Here is a 26078-nt window from a genome sequence, read left to right as displayed (position 1 = left end):
GCGATACCTAGACACTAAAGGCGATACCTAGGCATCAGTCACTAAAAAAATCGCTCGCGGCCAACGTAGTGTAGGATAGGTGTGGGTGGTGAGATTTCAGGGCCCACTGGGCCTGAAATTCTTCAAGTACTGGCAGGAGCCACAGCTAGAAAAAAATAGCAAATTCTTTTTCCTCTGCTCTACTTTGCACGCTTAAGGCCTTATTACCTATACTTTACTATATTCAGTCGTCTACATCAGCCGTTCCCAAATGGGGTTCCGCGGAACCCTGAGGTTCCGTGACAGGCCCTCAGGGGTTCCGTGGAAAATTCAAGATTTCCATATGGTAAATCGTTTCACTTTTGACAATATTAAATTATTATTCATTTTCAATTAAATTGTTTTAAATATTGCATTCCAAAATTCCATTTAGGCACCATGTAGGTGGGTACCACTCGGGAGTGTAAGTCTCGTACTTTCGCGACAAGTGGCGAGGTAAGGCCACGGTAGCAGATAATTTAATCCCGTTTTTTAGGTCTTCGGCGATCGGCAAAAGCAGGTAGCGAGTCGGCCAAAAATCACCGCATTTTTTGGGCTTATTTCATCGCCAGGAATATACGTTTTCATTCATTTGACAGAACGTGAAATGACACGGCATACGAGTATTTCCAGTGGCTATATTTACCATGAATCAAAGTGTGACATTATTTTCAATTTTTGCACCTCCGCGAATCCGAAAATTTCGCGCTCGCTTCGCTCGCGACGATGTTACGTGTGATGCTTTTGTGTTCGTTTAATTGCTCAAGTATCCAACACCGAAAACATTTCGCGCTCTTCCGTCGAGGTTTCCTTTGATGTTTATTCTTTATTCCTCTGGTTCAGAAAAAGCAATAGCGCTTTTTTCGCTAGCTGCTTAGGTATTCATTTGCATTTGCTTTTTTGAGTGGATATTGTACTTTTTGAGACCTTATTAATTTACAGTGGTTTTGTTTATTTTGTATAGGTACTTAAACTAAAAAAAAATCGCGCTCGCTTCGCTCGCGATACCGGCTACCGCTGAATGTCTTTCAATGCTAGCGGGTGCTTGGAACTTCTTCTTTTAGTTCAAAAAAATCGCGTTCGCTCGCCTCTCACCTGTACAAACCCAATCTATTTCTTTTTGCGTTTACTTTGTCACTTTGTCAGTAGTCAAACTGAAAACTATTCACATAATACACAAAGTCAAGGGCGGCTAAGTTGTTTTCTGGCCCGTGTGGCAGATAGCCATGCTACGCCTGAGTATAATGAATGTGTCTCTAACCATATAACCATTTGGTGCGCCAACACACGCCACGAGCCGTACCTAAGTGTATTTACGTCTTTAGTTTACTTCTTACTTAAGCTAAGGTTCCGCCGAAAAATCGTGAAACGAAAAGGGTTCCGAAGCCAAAAGAATTCGGGAACCGCTGGTCTACATAATGTAGTTACAAAATTCAGACAAATGTAAGAATCGCATTTTGGAAGGTAGGTTTCACTAAATTATTTAGGAACCTAATTTGACAAACCTAATTAGGTTACTAAAGGAGATCATTCAAGTCTCGAACATTTTGTACCCAAAAATGAAAGTGCCGGCCAGAAGAAAAAAATAGTCGATTCTTGTAGAGAATAATGCCCTGGGGCCTTATTCGCTAACTCCACTGACAGCTCGCAGTTATCATCATTTGGTAAAGTATACATCGGTAAACTGTCAAACCGCTATTTTCTTATTTGCTAACGCCAGTTACCAACTGCGATGACGTCATGAGCACCGACAGCGTCTGATGTCCACCGTAGATCATTTTGACAGCTGTTTCTGTATCGATGAACGTTAAATTGCGATTTCGTAAGCCCAGCGGGCAATGAGTGGACATCAAATTGACAGCCACTGACATTTTTTTAAATACACTACAAATAGCAGTGTTTTATGCCCGATTTTGGTAATCATCACTGGGATGTCTATACTCTATTGTTGCATCAGACATATAAGATTTCTCTAATTTTGCGAATACGATAGAAATATAAACCCTGAGTCGTTCCTTTTTTAATAGTGTTATTTTTAATTGTATTATTTTAATTTGTTTTATCTTTTTTGTGTTACAGAATGTCGCGTGCATTTTTGCTGGCATTTGCGGACGAAGAGAGAAAACGAAGTTTGTCCAGAATCCAGAAACGTCGACTGCGGGATTGCAACAATTCTCTGGATTTACCGGAGAAGGAATTCATGGCAAATTTCCGTGTCAACAAATCAGGGTTTCAGCAAGTTTTGGCAGAGTTACGTCCATTTCTGCAACGTGCTCAACGAAACACTGCTGTTGCAATTGAGCTAAAAGTATGAATTTATAACCTAAAAAGTTGAATAAATACCAATCCTACTTATAAATATGAAAGTTTGTGAGAATGTAAGTATGGATGTATGTTTGTTACTCAATCACGCAAAAACGGTTGGACAGATTTGGTTGAAATTTGGTAAGTATGTAGAAAGCCGCGAGTGGAAGCTAGTATTACGTAAATTAATAATGTTATTCTTAAACACTGAAATGATGATGGAGTAATATTAATAATTATGATGATAAACTTTGTACCTAACATCAAATTTTGTTATGTGTAGATATTGGCAGTCCTAAACTTTTATGCAAATGGATCATACCAACGAAGCTCCTCATTCATTTGCAACATGTCTCAACCTACATTTAGTAGGTGCCTACATGAGGTAACCGATGCTCTCAATGTACGGGACGTGCTACTCAAGTACATAAAGTTTCCTTCCACTCAACAAGAACGGGAATCCACCATGAGAGTGTATGTTAGCTATATATTATTTTAATCATATATGTAATTGTTTTCTACCTTATATGTAATAAACATGAAATAATGTATTTTTCAGGTTTATGGAAAAATTTGGATTCCCAGGAGTTATTGGGTGCATTGATGGAACCCATGTTGCTATAATAAGGCCCACTGACCATGAAGAAGCTTTTTTTAATAGAAAACATTATCATTCATTAAATGTTTTGCTGGTGAGTATTAAACACATTTTTTAATGTTCTATCACAATTTTTTTTCTTACTGTATAATCAATCAATACTTTTTAACATATATGTATAAAAGATTTTTATTTTATTTATTTAGGGACAATTAACAACCACAATATACAATACATACTAATAAATTAACAATAAGGGTGAGTGATAACAATATTGTGGCCCACTGCATTATCCTCATTTTAACAAAAATATTAGGTAATGAGTGCCACCAAATGAGCATTATTAATTCAATAAATACTATACATAGCAATGGTATTAAAACATTACAAATAAATAATTAATTAAAATAGGTACTGCAAAACGAAACAAAATCAAATCACCATCATAATCACAATAATAAACAATAAAATTATACAAAATCCAATTTAACATTAAAACAATACAGCACAAAATCAAGTCATATTAAACATCAAGATCATAATCGTACATATTCAATTCAATATAATGATAATAATATTATAATCAAAGAGTAATATGTAGGTATAAAATAAATAAATTCAATTTAATTCAACTTCCAATAACAGTTTCATTACATCATTCTTAAATTTGGACTTAGAGCATACAAAAATGTCAATATCAATAAATGCTTTATTGTAGGTATCTACCATTCGACGCATAGGGCAGCGTAGACCAGAATTTGTACGACAATTATTTACAAAAAAAGATCAATGATAAAAGATCCATGTCAAGTTGTTTGGTTTTGGCACTTGCGCTGATGGCTGACTGTACAGTATGTTATACCTATCTATTGCAGATTTGTGATGCGAATTTGCAAATACTGCATGTTGATGCATCCTATGGAGGTGCATCACATGATTCATTTGTGTGGAACCAATGCTGCATTAAATCTCACCTAGAAGGATTGGAAAGATCTGGGGAGCATTGTTGGCTATTAGGTATATAAATATTGGATTGTATTTGTCAAGTATTTTCAAATAAAACAGGTATTTTACTTATATTACTGAAATTTCAGGTGATTCTGGATATGCACAACGCCCTTGGATGATGACACCTATATTAGAGGCTGCTGTCGGTTCACCAGAGGAACATTACACCACACTGCATTGCAAAGTTCGCAATACCGTTGAGCGTTGCATAGGTGTATTAAAGAATCGTTGGCGCTGTTTATTAGCACATAGGGTTCTTCACTATGACCCAGTGACTGTGGCTAAAATTGTGAATGCATGTGTTGTACTACACAATATAGCAAACATACACAATGTTCCTCTGCCGGAGCCTGAGAGTGAAGAGTCTGACTATTTGGAACAGAGCCAAATCTCCCAACAGATTAGAGCTGCAGCAAATCTAGATAATTCAAGGACCAGAGATATTCTAGTCCAAAGATTATGGAATACCAGGACTAATTTATAAACTCTTCCTGGCATTATTAATGGTTTAAGAATATTTATCTATTTAGTGAGTAATACTTTAAAATTATTTATTAAATTTTTCAAAACTATATAAGATAAATAGTGTAATTTTAAATGTTTAATCAATGCTTTCTACGCTATTAGTGCAAGTATAGTTTTATATCGATTACCTAAATTTATATATATTTTTATTTTTTTCAGGTACAAATCGCGAGGCGCCCCCAGACCCAGACCCAAAACCCTGAAAATCGGGACATTCGGCAACACTATGTGTAAGAACTAAAGTTTAAATATTTACTTAAAACCATTTTATTTGATTGGGATGACTGTCGTTAAAATAACTCATTTTTTTTTCTTTCTTCACATGTGGCTTCCCCGGCGACCACGGGCATGCGAGGTGCAAGATTCCCAGCACTTCCCCACCAAGGCGAGCTGAACGAGCCGCAGGATGCGGTACCTATTTCAAAACTTGGCTTACCAAGTAACATTATTTGAATTATATAATTTAATTTCCTCTTAACATAGTTGCATTAAAATAGTTTTATATAATTTATTCATTCAATACATTAGCTTCACTTGCATTGTATAACTTTCTCAGGGATAACTAGCACTATATGAAAATTATTGTAAAAAATTGATTTTTTTTAAAAGAGTGTCTATGGAGTTTCTTGCCGGTTCTTCTCCATGAGACCCACTCCTTGGAACCGTGCAACTAGCTTGACATTTCGCAAGAGCTTTTCTACTTGTGAACTTTTATGCGCCTATTTTAAATAAATAAAATATAATTTTAGTTTGAGTTTGAATTACCAATAACCAGTCTTACCAAGGAGTTTTGTTTTAACTGAGTTGATCAGGTAAGATAGGCAGTAGCTCCTAGTAAAATGAATAGGGTAAGTACCTAAAATAAAACTAGTTAAGTCTTATAAACGCTATTTATTCTTAGAATAAAAGGTACAACATTATTTAAAATTTCACTTAATAATAATTATTCTAATTAAAATCTTTTTTAATATAAAAACTAATTAACAATCACAACGTAGGGTGTAGACATCCACTTACAAGGGGTCCTATGGGCATGGGTAAAACCGCTGACGTTTTTAAACATTGGACCCAAAAGATAGAGGGGGGGGCCGCGGAGGATACATTGTTTGCAACATTCGGAACGACAACTAGACCAACGCAGTAGGTAATCATTCCCGGTTTGTTTGCCGGCGGTAGTCGTCCCGAATGTCTCTTAAAACCCCAAGCATCCCCTCCACTGCTTCTGTGAGTCGGGTCTCCACCTCTATTCTCCTCAATTCCAGGTCATAGGCCCAACGAGGTATTGACTCCTCTCTGCGAACTGAAAAAATAATATTTGTGACTATTTTTCTTTTTGGCTTACATGCATATATCGGGTGTGTCGTTCATAATCACATTAAATGAAATGCGTTAATATACTGGTTAATATATGTCGATTAACACAAAGAAAAAAGAAAAATACGTAAAACTAAAAAAATGATTTTTTCAAACAAAGTAAATGGAATAAAAATGTGCAAAACTTAGAACACCATATAAAACAATCATTACAAACAATTGAAATTCTCCCTTGAAACCTGACAGCTGTCAACTGATCAAAACATACGATACTCCTAAATTTATCTCTGCTTTACACATGATGTTGTAAATTATAAAAACGAAAAATGACTCCTGTGGTTAAACCACTGAATGGATTAGGTTATTTTTTTTACAATTCGCCATAGAATATCATAAAGTATATGCGATATGATTTAATGTGATTGTGAACGACACACCCGATATAATAGTAGTATAGTAGTAGTAAAATTATCAAAATTTTTGTTATTGAAATAAAATTATTAACCATTCGCTCGTCGTGGTCGTTGACGCTGGCTCGGGGTTGAACATTGTGGACCATCTCTCTCAGAATTCCCTAGAAAAATATATATAATTACAATGATTTAACTACAGGATAATACACCTTACAATACAATTACTACTACCTAATTACTACTTGCTTATCGCTAGGCCTAGTAAAAATAAAATAAAAAGCTGTTTTTTATTTATTAATTAAGAAGTACTTACTAATAGCAGCCTCACTGGATAGTGTGGGCTCCACAGCCCCTGCAGCAGGCATCTGCTCCACAGCCTCTGCAGCAGGCGTCTGCTCCGCAGCCTCTGCAGCAGGCGTCTGCTCCACAGCCTCTGCAGCAGGCGTCTGCTCCACAGCCTCTGCAGCAGGCATCTGCTCCACAGCCTCTGCAGCAGGCATCTGCTCCACAGGCTGTGTCCCCTCTAGAAGGCTGTCGTCAAGCCATTCAACCTCCATTATCTGCTCATCATAAGTAGAGGTTGAGGGCTTAGGAGGCACCGGAGGCTGTGAGGTGTGTACAGCCACAGCTCCAGACATCGATGGCTGGGAAGTTGGTGGGTCACCAAGTGACAATATCTGAAGAAATAATTTTCTTTTCAATATGCGTAAAGAAACCACATAACATCCTGACAAATAAAGTAGTAGTTTCAATGAAGCGGATGACAATAAAACTTAAATTATATTTATATGAAATTAAACTAACATCAATGGGCAAGCGCACACCAGGCAATCCCTCAACCACAACAGGGCCTAACAAAGCCAGCACCTTTTCCTCTATATAGTTAAGAGGGACCAGCCTGTTAGGGCCTCCACCAGTCGCAGATGTGCTCCTCCGCATGTCTGCAGCTTTTCCTTTTGTTTTTGCTTTGAACTCTATCCAATACTTGACAAAAAAAACAGTTACTGGTTAGTTACACATGCAAACAATGTTACATTCATTCAGTGACAAAAACTTAGAAAAAGCAAAATAAAAAAAAGTTATCAATGAGTTACTATTAAGTTTTACAGATGCAAAGTAAGTATCCAAAATTAAAAGCAAGTGAATATTATGAGATATAGTCGTGCCACCATACAAACATGCTAAAGTGCTGTTTTTTAAATAAAGAAGTAAACGTACTCGGCGCCATTGGTCCGGCGTTTTAGTGGCTCCGCTGCCGACACAGTTAAGTGCCACCGAAATCGACCGCCATGCTTCTCGAGTGTCCCGCACTCCCTGAGGACCTGGCGGAAAGCGGCCCAACGCTATGTCGCGATGGGAATGCGCAAACTCTAGAAGCAGCTCCATTTGCCTCAGTGACACTTTCCTGCGTCCTGGCATTTTAAACCTAAATAATAATAAAATGGTGTATCAATTATTGCTTTGCATGCAAAACAGGAATTTAAGTTGTTTAATTCACAATAACTACAATACTCACAATGTTCTCAGTTAAAATATTGTTCAACCACACGGAACTTTAGACACCAAGTTCACACACAATAGAAAGCAAATACTGAATTTTACCGAGACAGATTGTTTTTAAATGTATAACACGTTGAAAATAAAGCGTTCTCTCAAACGTAGTAATGTAATGCTAATAAGGTATTTCCACCTTAGCAGTATAATAGTCGATAAAAACTAGAGTTGTCAAGAGTACCCCTGCTAGTCACCATAGTTTTTACGTTAAGCACCGTGAAAAGATATCCACTGATGTCCACTTCATGCGATACTAAATACCGATGTTTTGGAATTGTCAGTTGACATCAAAGTTCGGTTGACAACTGAGGCCAGTTGACAGCTGAAAATCCGAAAGTTAGCGAATAAGGGTACTGATTACGATTGATTCGTATGTGGCATTCCGCTATTTTTTCTTTGAAATAAACGTTTTTATCCTTTTCTGTCATTCAATAATTAATAATTTTGTCTGAAAATGATTTACGATTGCAATATGATTGTAGAGCAAACTACCGTATATACCAAAATCACCAAAATAGAAGACCAATCGCAAACCAATCGAATGACGTTGGAATACGATTGGTCTTATATTAGTAGCAGAATGCCCGATATGGTTAAAACTGCTATTGCGATCATATTACGATTCGATTTCTATTCAATTTTGACATTATTAACTTAAGAGAATCGGGCCCCAGGCTGCTATTTGACTTTGAAAATCTCAAAAAATCCCACAATATTTGGAGCATTACATTACGGCCCCAAACTGGAGAAGGCAGCCGCTGCCTTCAAAGGACTCCTGCCCAATCTGGGAAGTCATCAAATGACCCCCCTCCCGCTGTGGGGCAGTCAGATTCTTACTGACTAAAACCCATCATGGGGAAACCAGGGCCACGGTAATTCTTTCGAACAATCCCGCAGCCCCGATAGGCTTTGTCCCCGCTAAAAATATCGTAGTATTCTTGTCGAGGATGCCCTGACGATTTTTTACTTTTATAAGGAACGTCTTCGTTAACCCCCAGACTGCTATTTGAGTTTAAAGTGAATATAAAATCTATACTTGAATGTTACGACAAATACGTCCACAGTATTTTTTTAACTAATTGAACGTCTACGATCCCCCCCTCCTGCAGCACACCGAGGAGACTTACTGATTTAAACCCATCATGTTCCTTCTGATAATGTACCAGGGCCGCGGTAACTCTTTCGAAAAATCCCGCAGCCCTGGCGGGCCCCACTGGGGTTTGCTGACTGTCTGAGGAGGGCTTGGGTCAACGCTCGGCGCCGACACAGGCCTGTTGTTTCCAAGGAGGCGGAGGGACGATGAGCCTCCCTAAACTCACCGCCCACAGACCGACATCTATGGTGCCGGGAGTCTTCTCGACAAACGATGCGCGTGGTGTCTTCCACGTCCACGGCAGCGGCTGGGATGAGATGCGCGAACTCTCAGTTATTCCACCGCCTCCTTCTCTGGCATGCTTCACAGAAGGAGACGAAGGCATCCCATTCCCCCTCGCCCCTATAGAATTTCGAGTGGGTCATAGTCCCTCTGTCTCCTTGGAGACAGACAACATGTGTCGTCGGCATGCATTGTTTACGCCCCCCTCAGAGAGTTAGCAAACCCCAGGTGGCCCACCAGGGCCAAAACCTGCCGGGGCTGCGGGATTGTTCGAAAGAGTTACCGCGGCCTGGCTACATGGTCAGAAGGAACATGGTGGGTTTAAATCAGTAAGAGGCTAATCGGAGCTAATCAGTGTAGCAGGGGCCGTAATCGTAGACGTTCGGTCAGTTAACAAAAAAATAAAACCGACTCCCAAAAACACTGAAATGCAAAAAAAAAAAAACTATTCTTAGGTGCATCGGCCTAGAAGTCGGTGGCGTATAAACTCAGGAGGACATCCATTAGACACTTTGTTTTTTTTGTAAAAAGGTTTTTATTTTTGGCTTTTCAGTGACAAGCATAGTTGTCACTATTCGCATTTGTGGAAAGATCTCATTAATACGAATAATATAAGCCCAAACACGAGGTAGTTTACATATTCAGTTGTCGCGTTCCCTCGACCTTCTCCGGTCTCCATCATCAGGTCAGCTCCAAACCTTCACAGTTGCAAAGGTTTCGTCAATACAAATAATATAAGCCCAAACACGAGGTAGTTTACATATTCAGTTGTCGAGTTCCCTCCACCTTCTCTCGTCTCCATCATCAAGTCAGCTCCAAACCTTCACTGTTGCATAGTGTTATCAGACGTACACCTCATTGTCAAGTTTTTAACCTATGCACGTCTACAATTTTCGAAAGTTGCCCTCGATTTCTCAGGGTTTCCATCATCAGATCCTGACCGGGTGATTATGGGACTACCTGGAAGATATACCCTATCAAAAACAAAAACAAAATTGCAAATCGGTTCAGGCGTCTTCGAGTGATCTGTGAACATACATAAAAAAAAAGATCCCGACGAATTGAGAACCTCCTCCTTTTTGGGAAGTTGGTTAAAAAAATACTGTGGACGTTATTTGCCATACCATTCAAGTATAGATTTTTTATTCACGGTTCTCCCACTTTAAACTCAAACAGCAGTCTGGGGGTTACCCGAAGAGGTTCCTTATAATTGTAAAAAATCTTCAGGGCATCCTCGACAAGAATCGTACGATATTTTTGTGGGGACAAAGCCTATCGGGGCTGCAGGATTGTTCGAAAGAATTACCCCGGCCCTGGTTTCCCCATGATGGGTTTTAGTCAGTAAGAGTTTGACTTCCCCACAGCGGGAGGGGGGTCGTTTGATGACTTCCCAAGTTGGGCAGGAGTCCTTTGAAGGCAGCAGCTTCCTCAGTTTGGGGCCGTAATGTAATGCTCCAAACATTGTGGGATTTTTTGGTATTTTCAAAGTCAAATAGCAGCCGGGGGGTTAATTGTAGACGATTCTTGTAATAGTAAAAAATGTTCAAGGCATTATTCTCTACAAGAATCAAGTATTTTTTTTACTCTGGCCGGCACTTTCACTTTTGGGTACGAAATGAATGATCTCCTTTAGTCAAGTGTAATAAGCCCTTTAGCTTACATCGACAGCTCCTAAGTATACTGAGTCAACTAACAAATTTTGCGAATTGCACTTTTTTGTGTATTAACACAAATAACAATATTGTAAATATACAAAAAAGTGCAATTCGCAAAATTTGTTAGTCGACTCAGTATACTTAGGAGCCGTCGACATAGCTTTTCAGGGGCTCGATTCTGCTAACTTAAGCGACATACGATTCACATCCGACTGAGATCCAATCACGACTCAATTAAGATTGCAGCGTGTGGCATTCCGTTATTTTTTCTTTTAAATAAACGTTTTTATTATTTTCTGTGACTCAATAATGAATCATATTGTCTGCAATTGATTGTTGAGCAAACTACCGTATAGACCAAATGGCAGTCATTGGCAAACTGCGTCAGCTATACAAACTAAGCTAAACTAACATGAGTCTATTTGTCTGCAATCCATTAACTTTATAGTCTCACACGGATTCACTCTAATTGGATGGAAGGTATACAATTTTCAAAATAAAAATCCATCCAAATAATTTTCATGTTTTATTGGTACGTCGTATTTATACATCATATAACTTAAAATATTATAACAAAACAATTACCACATCAATGAAGATAATTAAAAATAAAATATTAGAATTTCTCATTTATATTAATATATCTAAATAAACTACGGTTTACGAACGACGAATATTTTATACATAATTATTTGCATTTACATAGATTACAAGGCCTTTCTAACTAAAAGAATGCTAACAACTACAGCAAATGATTTAATGGGACAGATTATTTTTTATATTTTGTTTGATGGTGCCATATTTGTCGCGGATTTAAATCTGCATCTAGCTTAACGGTAATATAAATAATTGCTAATCTATCTGTGACAATTAAAAGCATCAAATCTGCTTCACTTATAAAAGTTACAATATTAATTGTTTTCCGAAATGCAAGTCCTCTGTCCTTTTCAATAGAAACAAACTATAATTTACACACCATCCCACATTTACAACATTTATAAGTAAAGGCATTTAATTTTATCCTCTATAAATCTCAAATTTATCTATACATGACAATATTTTGGTTTTAAAACTCACAACATAGCACAATGTCTAAGTGCATAATAATTATTGCATATAGTTTTATATTACGTAATATTAGAACAAGTATTATTATTTCCAGTCATTTGCAGAGATCACTCAGTGTTGGAACCATTCTCCTCAATCGAAACTAATCAGTTCCCCCGTGTTATTATTATGTTCAGGTTTCCCTGGTGACTGTGCTTGCTGGTTGGTACCTTGTTGTGGTAACTGTCCTTGTGGCACATTGGGCTGCTGCATTTTCTGTTGGCCTGGAATGTTTTGTGCAGGCTGTCCTTGCTGTAGTTGTGCTTGCATCTGCTGCGGGATTCCCATTTGCTGAGGAATCTGGCCTTGCATTGGAGGGCCTTGCTGCATCTGCTGCACTGGACCCATTTGCATCTGATGACCCATGGGTATCTGACCGGGGTTTCCAGCTTGTATTTGACCTTGCATCATTTGTTGGTTTGGCAGACTAGTAGGAATTTGTCCTTGATTTACTTGCTGTGGACCAGGTATTTGGCCTTGTGGATTTTGTCCTGGGTTCATCATTGGGCCCTGAGACTGAATTTGTTGCCCTTGCATCATTTGCATTTGCTGGCCAGGCTGTTGCATACCCTGGCCAGGCATTGTCATCGCTTGATTGAGAGGCATCTGTTGCTGATGGTGTTGTGGTGGCATCTGTTGAGCTTGGGTTTGGGGAACTTGTTGTCCAGGTCCAGGTGGTAAATTTTGCCCTACTTGTGGCATATTGTTATTCATCTGCATTTGAGGCTGGCCAGGTATAGTTTGACCCTGCATCATTTGCTGCCCTTGCATTGGCATTTGTTGCCCAGGCATAGGCATTTGTGACTGTGCTTGAATATTTGGAGCTTGAGATCCTGGTTGTTGAGTATTGACTTGGTTCGGAATATTCATATTTTGATAGCCAGACACTGGGATCTGCTGATTAGGATTTGGTTGATTGCCTTGCATAAGAGGCATTCTCATGTTCTGCATTTGTAGTCCAAGCATAGGATTGCCCGTATTCATTAATGGTTGACCCATATTTTGCTGATTTATATTTTGTTGGCCTACAGACATTGGAGGCATCATAGCGTTAGGTTGCTGCTGAGGCTGGTTTGGCAAATTCTGCTTTGGTAACTGTGCATTTTGCCCATTTTGTTGTGGAATGTTTTGTCCTGGCATGCCATTAGCAATGGCTTGTGGTCCGATTTGATGCATACCAGATTGTACGGGCATGCGCATCTGATGCATTTGCTGTAACATCATTTGTTGTTGGATTGGTAATTGCTGAGATAGGTTGGGTCGTAAGTTAGACTGCGCCATTGACTGTTGAGCGCTGACTGAAGTTTGGTTGACAGGGCCGGCGGATGTCGACAATGCCGCGAAAGTGTTCGTTAGCTGTGGCATGGACTGAATAGTCGCCATTGGATTTATGTTCATCGGCATGTTAGCGGTCGATATTTGCGCTTGTCCGGGCACAGGGCCCGGTACATTGCTGTCGGTTGTTGCTTGTGGCATCATTTGTGGATGGAACTGTGGGTTTCCATAGATTGGTTGGTTTGGATAACCACTTGGGAACTGTTGTTGTAAAGAAACACCTGGCATGTAAAAGTTATTAGCATTCATCAGGTATTGATGCTTCTGTTGTTCTTGTCTCATCTGCATTTCTCTTTCTTGTTCCTGAAATCGGAAGTTACATTCACAATTAATATCGACTGTAATAGCATGATCATTTTAAATATGATATGTTTATAAAATAAGATATGTTACCTGAACTCTTTGCAAAGCTAGTTGTCTTTGGTACTGTAGGTATTCATGTTTCTTCTTCCTCATTGCCTGCAGTTTGGCAGCCATTTGCATTTGCCTCTGTCGCTCGGCTGCCTCCGCGGCGGCGGCGACTCGCGCCGTGTGCTCCGCGCGTAATGTGTCCAGAGCCGCTCGGCTGTCACGGATTTGAGTCACTTTGTCCTGTAAAACGTCAAAGATGAAGGTTTTTATCATACAACATTATAAAAGTGAGAATTTTACATGTGCATGTTTCTCTTTACTTAATAAGTATGCATGTTTACCTGTAAACTCTCTAGGTAGACGCGTTTGTCATCTTGTTGTTGGATGTAACGTAGCAGACGTGAGTGCATAGCCGTGATGTTCATGAAAAGGGTCTGAACTGCGGTATCATTGGCGATCGACCGTCCTCTGTGGAATTATGAATAATTATAATATTCAAAATTTTGGATGGAAGCATAATTGCAAAGGTGTATAATATAAATAATAATAAATTCGTACCGCGAGGAGTTGCTCTTCATTCTGTTTACAAATATTTCTACTTGAGATTTCAGTGTTTCCACAAACTCATCAATTTCTTTGTCCTCTGCATCATCATCTTGGGCCTTAGTTGTAGAAGGCTTGGGGAATTCCTGCAAAATTAATATGTTATTTATAAACACTCTTATATTTATTTTTAACTTCTCTAGTTATAAACTATATGTATATTCGTATACCTCATGTTTTTATGTTGCTTCACTAGTTATTTTACATTATAGCATGATGCATGCCAAGATATGTCTATTGTAAATGCAGAAATTCTATCTTATTTCTAATCTAAGAACTAAATTAAAATCCTTTTCTCTCCCATAATATTTAGTATACATACTTCGGTAGTATCAGAGGCATGAGAGGCGGGTGCGGGCGCAGTGGGCGCGACGGTGTTGTCTCGAGAGATGCGCTGCTCCCAGTAGTTGCGGTCCAGGTACCGCGACAGCTCGGAGTTCGCCTGCGTGCTGTGCTCCGGAGACGCAGACACTGAAGATGGTGTTGGTGACACTGCCGAAGTAAACATACATATGCCATATTCGTTCGATATTGAAATATTGGTTAATTGTTGGGAAGCTAGACTGTTCCCGAATGAAATAGGCCATATATTATCCGGGTACGGGCAGGGCTTCCCCCCGTACGCGGGTGAAGTCGCGGGGAACAGATAGTATTTTAAATAGCTTTAACACTTCAAGCTAAAAATCTGAGTTGAAAAACACTGCCGGCACTACCGCCGCAATAAGTTTTATGAGAAAGTTACAAATAAAACACAAGTTTGAATATAAATTGAACCAAATTGTCAAGGATAACATTACGTTGTTAATTAGCTATAGGTAGCATAAAGTTAGTGAGATGTATGTTTGTTATTCTTTCACACAAAAACGGGACCGATTTGGTTGAAATTTGTAATGTGGATAGGTGATACCCTGGATTAACACATACTTTTTATTAACACACCACGCGGGCGAAGCCGCGAGCGGAAGCTAGTAGGTAATATATTTATGTATATTCGTAAATTAATGAATCATCACAACGTGGACTATAGTTCGGCCATTCAGAGAATGCGTTCCTGACACGTCGCGATTGAACTGACGACGTAACTACATTCATTGATTATTGATATAATAATGTTGTTTTAATGCTCCTCAATTGTTAAAACGGTAAACAACCAGCAAAAATATTTTTATCGTAACTGCAACGCCATTGCAAAGTTACGTCGTCAGTTCAATCGCGACGTGTCAGGAACGCATTCTCTGAATGGCCGAACTATAGTTTTATTAATTACACAAAGTCCCATGAACTTACAAGTCGGATGCAGAGGCGCCGGGTCAGGCGCGATGTGAGAGCGCGACTTGCGTTCTTTTTCCTTCTGTTCGGCCTCGGACTGGCTGAGAGCGAGAGCCAACTGCAATTCCTCTTCCTCTTGTAACTCTTCGGCAGTCTTGCCGCCCGTACGTTTCTGGAGTTGTATATAAAATAGTGATTTATGTGGTGAATGGGTAAATTTTGATAAGTCTACAAACTTAGACACTGGAGCAATTCTTATGTGATACTTTTGAAATGTAGATCAGTCTAATCATTACTAATATTATGAATGCGAAAGTAATTGTCTAATGCGTTTTCAGGCCAAAACCGATCAAAATTTGATTTGGTAGGTGCACATATACTTTTTATTTGGGCGACTGTAAGGAGACCCATGGAGTACAACTAGTATCTAATATTTTGTAAGTATTCACACATCAAACCAAATCTTACAAAGTCTAAACTTCATTTATCACGATTGAAATTGAATGTGACCCACATGATTCATGTTTTATTGAACTCAAGTCATATTTTATCTTTCAAGTAATCAATTTAGGTTATGAATACAAAAGAAAACAGCAATTACAATTAGACATTGTTTATTTTACAGAAAATCATACATCTACCAATCATTATCTAGCTAGGACAATATAAATTTAAATAACATATAACTTCTAATGAGAAAATTAAAAATATCTTAATAATAATCATGTCAATTAAAAGTCAGTACAGTAATGAAATAGAAATATAGGTTCTAAACATGATATAGTTCGGCCATTCAGAGAATGCGTTCCTGACACGTCGCGATTGAACTGACGACGTAACTTTGCAATGGCGTTGCAGTTACGATAAAAATATTTTTGCTGGTTGTTTACCGTTTTAACAATTGAGGAGCATTAAAACAACATTATTATATCAATAATCAATGAATGTTATAATTCAGTCAGTTCAATCGCGACGTGTCAGGAACGCATTCTCTGAATGGCCGAACTATAACAGTCAAGTAAGAAATTACCTAGCATAAGGTATATTAAAAACTATTCCATAGAAATATTAAACTGGAAATTTGTTGTATGTAGGAGGTAAAGTTAGGTTAGTTCTGTCTCATGCGCCTCACAAACTTAGGAGTTTCTGGCACAGTGAGGGGGGCAACAGACTTCTCTGGAACAAATGGTGCAACTACAGCTTTAGGGACTGGTTTTGCATGATGTATCAGTTTTGCTCTCAACTTAGCTCTTGCTAACTCCTCTGCTTCTTCCTGTTCCTTCTCGTGTAACAGTCTCAATCTTTCCTGTTCCTCTTCTTTTTCTTTCAACAGCTTGTCAAACCTCTCTCTTTCAGCTGCACGCTTCTCTGTAGTGAGCTCAAATGGAGCAGACTTCAGTTGATGCACTGGCTGAAGCACCGGTTTAAATGGTTCCTTGTAAAGTACTACTGGTAGTTTAGCTTCAAACTTTATGTTCTCCTTGTTTTCTGAAGATGTGGAAGAGCCTCCTTTGGCAACAGTGCTCTGCATACGTTTCTTGACAGCCCCTGGCACAGGTTGTGCTTTGAATGCAGTAGCTTGTTTGCGTTCCTCCTCAATCTGTCGCTTGATTCTTTCCTCCCTGCGGCGTTTCAGTTCCTCATCCCGCTTTTCAAATGAAAATGGCTCTGGTTTAACTGGGCCCATTCTAGGATGATGTTTTTCTTCAGGTTTTTGAGGTTTCATTATAAGTAAGTTATCACTTCGAAGTTGATCAGCAGAGTTTGCTCTTTTGTAGCGGAACTTAGGACTGATGGGTTTGGTTACATGTACTGGAGGTTTCACAGGTATATGGGGCTTCTCAAGAATGTGTTTTGGAGCTGGCCTAGCTTTAAATTGATGATGTTCATTAGATGTTTGAGCAGCTTTCTTTTGTATTTCTGTCAGTTTGAAAGGCTCTGGAACTGTGACAGGTTTCTTAGGCACCTCAGGAAGGTTAGTGCCTTCTATGACAGACTTTGGAATTGGATTAGCTTTAATTTTATGTTTCCTGATTTCTTCAAGCTCCTTCTCTTCGATTTCCTTCTGAGATAATATATGTGTCGGTCTGTGGCGAGCCTTAGATCGTAGCATAGGTGACTGAGGAACTGTCAGTCCTGATCGTCCATTCTGTCCTTGCGAACGGAATATTTGAGGACGCGTCGTATGGAACCGACCAGGAGTATCCTTTTGAAAATGGTAAATGGCTTCGGCCATTGAAACAAATTTCGTTCTGGATAACTCCTGTGGCGCACCCGATGGTTTACGATGTCTGTGGTATACATCTTCACTATCATGAAATTCCATTTTCACGAGATCTTCTCGAAGTGCAGCGATATCATTCATAGACATGGATTTTCTTATATTACCAAAATCATTGTCGTAGTAATCCAAACGATTGTGATCACCGAAATCCTCTTCAATTGGAGTAACAGGTTCGTCTTTTATATGTAACTTGCCATTTGGCGTGAAATAAATTTCACCACGAAAGTTCGTCACATTTTTGGCCATTGCTGTGCACTAATATTTAACAGAGTATTGTAAAACAAAACAATGTATGTATTATTGAGTTCGTTTAAGATTCGTTATTTTCAAATCAAGGAGAACAAACTTCGAAACTTGACGTGTTTGGTGTTGCCACAAATAATTCTCAATTTCCCCACAAGACTGATGTTTTTTATACTCTGCACAATATAATTCAAGTGAAAAACATTTAATTTGTGTAGATAGCAAAACCTCCTTTAGGAGAGGACTCCTCAAATAAAGTAGTTGCCAAAAAGTTAAAGAGGGCGTTACCCTTTAGTTCAAGCTCACTTTTACAATTAAAAAAGAAAAAAAAAACTATTGTAGTAAAAAACCTACATAGAGGGCGTTGCACATACTACGCGAGTATACTTTTGCAAAGTTAAAAAAAATACATTGCACCGAGCCCTCAGCCCGGCAGCACACATCCGGTTTCCGGATACGGTTTCCTGATCAGGAATTAAGATTCGGGATTCCGTGTCACTAGCGCACACATTCGGTTTTCTTCATTCTGAATTTACATGGCCAGTACGTAAAGAGGAACCATATTGAAGGCACGACATCATGGACGAATTGATTGCTGTTGCACTTTTACTGGCGCTAAACAAGAAAAAGAGGAAACAACGTTACTGGGTACACCCGTCGAATGCTCAAAGATTATCCGAAAGTCAATTCTATGTTAAAACAGCTAAATTACGAGCATACCCAGAAGAATTATTTATTAAGTATTATAGAAAGTTCATTAAATCCTTTGATGAACTTCATAAATGTCTTTACTAACAATAATGGATTGTATTATCTGAATAAAAATTGATTATTATTATTATAAAGGCATAGATATGAGAGAAATAAAAAAAACTCATTATTTTTGGGTGTTTATTTATGTAAATATGTGTACGTTTGTTAATTGTTCAATAAACAGGATTTTTTTTTATAATATTTAATACAAAAATAAAAACATATATAAAAAGCCAGTCACAGGCGGGCTCTGAATGCTCTGATACACGTCCATTCGGAACAGGGCTACCTTGATTCAGAATGAAAATTTCCGTATGTGTGCGGCGGTCGAACCAAATTGTTCGCGAGCGCTGCGTTCGGAATGACGTCATCAGGTTTTATTCCGTTCTGAGTACCCGAACGCACGGAGAAAATTTTAAACCGAATGTCAGGATTTTTTCCGTCCGGAAAAAGTAAGAACGTGTGCGCTCTTGTGAACATTTTGTATGAAAAAAGAGCATTCCGGTTTCCGAATCAGGATTCCTGATCCAGGAAACCGGATGTCTGCGGCCGGGCTTAGACTCGAGACTCGAGACCCAAGAAACTCAAATTTCTGGACAATTGATTTTAAAATCTCTCAGGACATTCGGATTTTGAAATCTGTCTGACTTCTTTTCTCCTATAAATTTTAAATAATAAGAATAATCTTATTATTATTTTTTTTTTTGATGACAAAAACGTTTCGTTAAACCTGAAAATTAGACGCTGTTAAGTTCCTTGCATTCATGTTCAAATAATGAAAAAGAAAATCCCTCATTAATTATCAAAAACGAAGTACCCTTTAATGAATATATATTTTTAGTATGGCAACATTTTCTTTCATTCGTTCAGAAATCTATTTTCATGCTACAGCACCAATATTTTTATGTGTACGTACAGAAATATCATCTTCAGGTAAATCCAGTACATAAAATAAATATTAATTATGATAAAATATTAGATTTAAAATTATGTTTAATTCAAAGACTTTAAATAAAATGTGCCTATGTTTTTGTATCTGTTTCCGAACGAAACCGCATTTGTCAAACTCGAATTATTCTGGCCCTGGCGTGATCATGTTTTTTCGGTGAATTCATGCAAAAGCCGTGGTTGTTGAAAACATAAAAATATTTGCTTATTACTTTCACTAACTGAGTTAAATTGGAAAATACGGATACACAAAAATGACACAAACTTCGTTACCGAATCCAAACACACTTTTACCTCTAGAACTTGTGGATAAGTGTATAGGTTCTCGGATCCATATTATCATGAAAAATGACAAAGAAATGGTTGGGACTTTACAAGGATTCGATGATTTTGTGAATATGCTGCTAGATGACGTCACGGAGTACGAATCAACGCCGGAAGGAAGGAAAATCACGAAACTAGATCAAATCCTATTGAATGGCAACAATATTGCAATGTTGGTGCCTGGTGGTGAAATGCCCGGTGATTCTTACGAAGGACAGTGATGTTATTCCTATGTAGTTTATAAATAAAGTATTTTTAAGCTCCAATTTTTGTTTTTCATTTTATCAAATTCATGATAAAACATTGCACAACAATAAGAGAAATATTGGTAGTGATAACAGGTTAAGCTCGTTTGATTTCATTCAATTTCTATTGTTGTCACCAAATCAAAATAGTGTTTTATACCATGGAGTATCTTGCCTGTTCTTCTCCATAGGAAGCTACTTTTGGAATGAGCAACTAGAATCAAACTTAGTTATATTTTTGATGTTCATAAGCGCTTGTAAAGGCCTGAATGAAATAAATTATTTGACTTTGTATAATCTTGTCAGTTAAACTAAACAAAATGAGTTAAACCTTACCTGTGGTTGCGCAGCAGGTCCATAGTCACTGGAAGTGTCCACAATCTCCAGCTTGGAAGAAGATGGCGGTGGCCGGCTCACTTTATCATAGCAGGCGTCACAAACACGCACCTGTCAACAACTTATTATTGAAATAACCAATATAGATAAATTTCACTTATATAGTTTCTTTCTTAAACTCGCCTGAATAACATTAAAGACTGGGTGTGTAATGTTTGTGTAATTGAGAGGATTCTCTGTAGAGATGCTTACCTCTTTTTCAATTCCGAACTTGGGCAATGTAGATTGCTTGGCACTACACTGTTGGCAGAAGACTTGGCCGCATGCACGACAGTGATGCCGCCGTACCATCAATGAAAATGCCACGCGACATCTAACAGACAACAAAGGAAAACATAAGGCCTACATTATGTACTGGTAAGATAGCCTCGGTCTTAAGGAAAATTAAGGTCACCATCACTTTGTTTGTTAAAAGGAAAAAGAAAGAATTACTGGTTTGCTTATATTTGCTTAAAACAATGTACATTTTGAACCGCTAATTAGTATTGGTATCTGAATAAATATGCTACTGTCCTAGTGCTACTTTTAGGGGTACAATAAAATAGAACACATACCTATGGCAAACTTCTCCGTCTGCCCACTCCGGTGCTGTGTCAGCAGAGAACATCGCGTCGGACTCCTTGAGTGGAGGGAACTTGTAACACTCAGCCTTCAGAATGTTCACAGTATCCTATTCACAAAAGAACACATAAACAACACTACACATAAACCACTATGACTAAGCAAATTCACTTGTCCTAAATGAGTGTAAATTGACACAAACTATCATTACTTTTAGTTTTATCCTGTACTTCACAATACTTTATTCAAATAGTGAGGCTTTAGAAAAAACTTCGACACCACAATAGAAAGTCAGCACAAACTGTTTATGTTGTTTCACGAGATTATGAATCATACTGTGTCTGACTGATAACGTGACGCGTCATTCAAAGGTACAGCTATACCTACTACACAGGTATTATAATGTTTGTGTAGAGAGGTACTTGTTCATGTGAATGTATGCAGCATCTGTGCCCGCATGGAAACTGGTTGGAAAGCGGCTGTTTTGAATGTCCGATATGTAGGTAGGTACATTGCATCGAAAATAACTTTTATAACAGATAAACTTACGCATTGTTTTATATAAAATACAGTAACAATGGGTACAGCTCACTATCGTTCCTACTTATATTTATGTAGTTGAGGTTTATTAAAACATATTGTACCTACGTATCGTGTAGTAGGATGTAAGTATATTTATAGCGTTACACATAGATATAAAATCACTCCACAGGACATTGCTATCACAAACAAACCGAACGCGTAGCGTAAGTAAACAGAACAATCATTCGAATTTGCCACCGCGAGCAGCCCGACTGATTACATTCAATTAAATGAGCTCTTACATACATGAGCGTTAGTTCCTCTCATTCAAATCTTGGTAGAGTCGTGAGGTACAGTAAAATAATCACTATTAAAGTTATTTTTCGCTACTGACTGTGTACTGTTCAGTACAATGAGGCAATTACATGAAAGCCCGACGTAATTAAGTTACAGGTGCGGTTGGATAGATCAATATTGCAAAGAACGTTGTTTAACCTTGGCTGGGGCAAAAACGTTCAGTGAACTGTGGCAATTTTACATTTTATATTGTACAGGAGACATTTTTTTTACTGAAGTAGAAACCTATGTTTATCAAATATGTAGTTGTGACGAGATATTTATTTAATCGTAATTCAAGTGATTTATTTCGTCAAATCTTTAATTTTATGGCTTTAGATGCCATCAGTTACATCGATTCTATACACGTCAACAAATACTATTTCTTTATAAATTATAACATTAAATCAATACATGGCATCAATACCTATGCATTTTACAGTCTTTCAATAGTTACCGACATTCTTGAGATAGGCCTTTGTATGTGCTGCGGAAGAATTTGGATTCCCGCGGCCCCTCGCCCACGTGCAAGGAGGACACAAGGGGTTTTAGCCAGTAAGAGTCCGGCACACCCCCACGCCTCTGTCCAGGGGGAGGAAGTCCATGAGGATTCCACCCCCCACCCAATATTTTTTTTTACCTTCATTTTTATTGAATTGCCTTCATATTTATTTATTTACGCTTCATCTATTTTGTTTGTTGAAGTTTTTCATATGTACAAATGAACACCTTTATTTCTGCCATTGCAAATTGAAGTTAAGGCTTATTATTGATGTGAGTGGAAGTCAAACAACCAAAAGTTATTCATTCCCAATAATAATCAAAATACCTGAACGGCTCTGTATTTGGGTGAGTTTCGGAACGCAAAGGCCCAAGCTTGAATCAGTTCAAGGATTTTGTTGCGAAGGTTTTCATGTTGTGTAGTCTTCACAAGATCTCGGAGCATTTCACAGAACGCTTTGGATGTAACTTCATCATGGACGCCAGAACCTGTTGATATGTGAACAATTTGAAACCAGTTGAAAATCATAGTGTTATGTATTTTAGAATAATAACAAATATATATATTAGAATTAATAAATCATTGGTGTGCTTATCTGCACCTATATGTTTGGCATCATCTTTTAAAAAGTTCTAATTATTCCAGTTGGACAATTCAGGCAAAGATATTAATGTTTAACTTTGCCACTTTGGTAATAAGCATATACAGGGTGTGTCGTTCACAATCACATTAAATCCTATCGCATATACTTTATGATATTCTATGGCGAATTGTAAAAAAAATAACCTAATCCATTCAGCGGTTTAACCACAGGAGTCATTTTTCGCTTTTATAAATTACAACATCATGTGTAAAGCAAAGATAAAGTTAGGAGTATCGAATGTTTTGATCAGCTGACAGCTGTCAGTTTTCGAGGGAGAATTTCAGTTGTTTGTAATGACTGACTTTTATATGGTGTTCTAAATTTCGCACATTTTTATTCTATTTACTTTGTTTGAAAATTTCATTTTTTTATTCTTACGTATTTTTGTTTTTTCTTTGTGTTAATCGACATATATTAACCAATACATTAACGCATTTCATTTAATGTACGACACACCCGATATTTTTATATTGCTTTACCAGACTCTGGTAGGAATCTTATTCACTGGTAATCATAGTTGCCATCTCATCACAGATATCTTTTATTTCATGAGAAACAAAAGGTAACAAAGTCATGTAACTTACTACATTTTCCGAGCAATACTTAGCATCATAAATAATTATATTTTACTGTTGAAACCATTACAGTTTCCATAAAGTCTCATCTTAATTTCAAGTAAAGTACAATCAGTGGATATATGTACTTATTTACATAACAATTACGATGCTGCTATCAATTGTGCTCTTGTTGTTTACAATTTGTGAAGTAGTATCCTATATAATATACATTCAGGTGGGGAATTATAATGTGTTTCATACAAGAACCATGTACTCAGCCTGAATTCAGATTAAACAGATTTCCAATAAGAATACTATTAGATAAAACATTTTAAATCTTTACTTAGCCTGTAACAGCTGGTTGAAAACAACACTTGAAAGTACATAGTGTGCCAAAATATGATAATAAAAAGAGGATTGAGCCATTTTGCTCAACACTCCAGGTTACAGGTTTTAAGGTGAAAAAATAGGGGCTACTATTTGTGTACATATAATAAACCTTGGAATATATAAACTTACCACAGTTTTTGACAATACTCTCAAGGGTGAGCAGTGCAAACATAGCCTGGTGTGGGTTTGATGAGTACAATTTCTTTTTGACTGCTGTCACTGCATATTTTGGTCTGCAACAAGCATTTTTTCTCTTACAACTACTTTATGGATAAATCCACAGCAATTTAACAGCTTTATTTTTTACTGTGAAGACTACTCTGCAAGCTATAGGTTCTGAATATGAGTAAAACAGTTTAACTTGGGACTTATATTGTTAACAGTAAGTAAAAATTTACAATACAGTGATAGTTCACCTCTGACACTACAGAAATATCTATTATAGAAGCAGAGAAAACAGGTTAGCATTGCATAATGCACATGACCATGTTCAAGGTCACATATATTCCTATAATATATTGTTGTAACAGGTTACAAACATGGTCCATTTATTTCACACTAATCTATTATCTACAAACATTATTTGAATTAACTTGTAATTATTGATTTATTTTAATAAATGATAAATATTGGGATTCCATATAATAGTGTCCAGCCTTTTATAAACAATCCAATTATATTACATGCAAGGTATTGATATAAATATGAAATTCAATATCTAATGACATATTTATCTTCAAGTTGTGTACAAAATAGTGTCATTGACTGATTACTATTAGTCATTTAATTATGATATGACTAACCATCTACCACTTCAACTCTAGAGGGATTTTAATAATTCAAACTGAAATGCATCTTCCAGCTCACAACTTAAGGGTCAATGATGCTTTAATACTTATTTAGATAAACATTGTTTTGACCTTTTCTGTAACATTATGATGTTGGTCTAAAAATACTTACGAACAATCGTTCTGTCTAATCAAATCACATATTTGTAGGATTGTCGGCCAATCGGGGTCTAGGCGTAGATTACTTGTAGCTTTATCTAGAACAAATTATTTCACCATTTTAGAATGGTAATCACCAGAGGTAGGTATTGATAATGAATCGTGCTTTGTTGGCTACTGTAAAGCTTATTAGTCATATCCGGAAAGTATACCGTTACAGAAAGACAATTTTGGAAGAAAAATAAAGAAAGCTAAATGCTAATCAGAGAAAACTGCCCAGTAAAATTGTGACAACGAACTTAATTTCTGTTGTGATCGCAGGTGATGATGCGGCACAAAGGAAATTGTGTTTTCTAAACTTACCAAGCAACTTATCAAAATTATTAGCTCGAAACATCTTTTCCTATGGAAACGCAATAATAAACTTTTGTTTTAGAAAATCAACAGTGATTGATTCGATGGACAGAAAAATGACAGCACACTTTTGTCATTTTTTATTTTTGTTCTGAATGTTGGCACTACAATAGTGTTGCCAGTATTCCTCTGTTTATGCACTGCACGTTCCACGAAAATAAATACAGAAGAATGATTTTTTTTTAATTAAGTAAGTTATTTTTGTTGTGACTAGTATAGGGTTTTTTTTGATGTTATAAAGATGATAAAAATGTACTACAATGCCTAGGCGTAAATATTTCCATAATAGTTTGATAACTGAAGTTCGTGTTATTTGCACATCTAAAGGTATGGTAAGGTCTTTAATTGATACACTGCCCGTATGAACCGAGCACTATCGCTCGGAAAAACTGAGCCCAAAATCCGCTAGTGTAAATTCATGTAAAGGCATGTATCCAGAATTTAGTTTCTTTTGTGGTTTCTTTAATTTATTGACAGAATTTAGAATGTTGACTATAAGAGGCCGCTCTAGAGTACCTATATAAATACGTTAGTCGAAACTGAATATTAGGTTAAAAAGTTAACTGTGTTGTATCAATGTTACG

The 26078-nt window shown here is 37.4% G+C and overlaps 5 protein-coding genes across 11 annotated transcripts; 2 read left to right on the top strand and 3 right to left on the bottom strand.

Annotated features, from left to right (window-relative positions):
- The first annotated feature begins 1991 nt into the window (after positions 1 to 1991).
- Positions 1992 to 5201, top strand: LOC124632987 (putative nuclease HARBI1). Of its 3 annotated transcripts, XM_047168044.1 has the most exons (6): positions 1992 to 2326; positions 2606 to 2796; positions 2882 to 3014; positions 3796 to 3937; positions 4015 to 4457; positions 4613 to 5201. In XM_047168044.1, the coding sequence occupies exons 1-5, from the start codon at positions 2099 to 2101 to the stop codon at positions 4410 to 4412; spliced, it is 1092 nt and encodes a 363-aa protein (XP_047024000.1). In that variant the 5' UTR covers positions 1992 to 2098; the 3' UTR covers positions 4413 to 4457; positions 4613 to 5201. The 3 variants fall into 3 exon arrangements, 2 of the variants coding, with proteins under 2 accessions (XP_047024000.1, XP_047024001.1); XM_047168045.1 differs by lacking the exon at positions 4613 to 5201 and having other exon boundaries at positions 1996 to 2326; positions 4015 to 4459; XR_006984693.1 differs by lacking the exons at positions 1992 to 2326; positions 2606 to 2796 and having other exon boundaries at positions 2881 to 3014; positions 3639 to 3937.
- A 128-nt stretch (positions 5202 to 5329) lies between these two features.
- LOC124632988 lies at positions 5330 to 8092 on the bottom strand. Of its 5 annotated transcripts, XM_047168047.1 has the most exons (6): positions 7697 to 8092; positions 7399 to 7606; positions 6985 to 7164; positions 6494 to 6857; positions 6273 to 6341; positions 5330 to 5753 (listed from the first exon to the last, which is right to left on the bottom strand). In XM_047168047.1, exons 2-6 carry the CDS (start codon positions 7597 to 7599, stop codon positions 5602 to 5604), a joined length of 966 nt encoding a protein of 321 aa, XP_047024003.1. In that variant the 5' UTR covers positions 7600 to 7606; positions 7697 to 8092; the 3' UTR covers positions 5330 to 5601. The 5 variants fall into 5 exon arrangements, with proteins under 5 accessions (XP_047024003.1, XP_047024002.1, XP_047024004.1 ...); XM_047168046.1 differs by having other exon boundaries at positions 7399 to 8092; XM_047168048.1 differs by having other exon boundaries at positions 7048 to 7164; positions 7399 to 8092.
- A 3185-nt stretch (positions 8093 to 11277) lies between these two features.
- Positions 11278 to 25602, bottom strand: LOC124632957 (hepatocyte growth factor-regulated tyrosine kinase substrate-like). The gene is made up of 13 exons (XM_047167996.1): positions 25444 to 25602; positions 25094 to 25178; positions 24263 to 24366; positions 22871 to 23031; positions 21177 to 21292; positions 20815 to 20935; positions 20563 to 20673; positions 15448 to 15601; positions 14483 to 14652; positions 14116 to 14246; positions 13899 to 14025; positions 13600 to 13797; positions 11278 to 13509 (listed from the first exon to the last, which is right to left on the bottom strand). The coding sequence occupies exons 1-13, from the start codon at positions 25475 to 25477 to the stop codon at positions 11965 to 11967; spliced, it is 3057 nt and encodes a 1018-aa protein (XP_047023952.1). The 5' UTR covers positions 25478 to 25602; the 3' UTR covers positions 11278 to 11964.
- On the bottom strand, positions 16027 to 18100 carry LOC124632958 (targeting protein for Xklp2-like). Its single transcript, XM_047167997.1, has 2 exons — positions 16439 to 18100; positions 16027 to 16209 (listed from the first exon to the last, which is right to left on the bottom strand). The coding sequence occupies exon 1, from the start codon at positions 17957 to 17959 to the stop codon at positions 16538 to 16540; it is 1422 nt and encodes a 473-aa protein (XP_047023953.1). The 5' UTR covers positions 17960 to 18100; the 3' UTR covers positions 16027 to 16209; positions 16439 to 16537.
- On the top strand, positions 19766 to 20247 carry LOC124632959 (U6 snRNA-associated Sm-like protein LSm5). The gene has a single exon (XM_047167998.1). It carries the CDS (start codon positions 19912 to 19914, stop codon positions 20200 to 20202), a length of 291 nt encoding a protein of 96 aa, XP_047023954.1. The 5' UTR covers positions 19766 to 19911; the 3' UTR covers positions 20203 to 20247.
- Positions 25603 to 26078: the final 476 nt, after the last annotated feature.

This window comes from Helicoverpa zea, chromosome 9 (genome assembly GCF_022581195.2).
Source record: "Helicoverpa zea isolate HzStark_Cry1AcR chromosome 9, ilHelZeax1.1, whole genome shotgun sequence".
NCBI lineage: Eukaryota > Metazoa > Arthropoda > Insecta > Lepidoptera > Noctuidae > Helicoverpa > Helicoverpa zea.
This window is presented reverse-complemented; position numbering and strand designations above follow the sequence as displayed.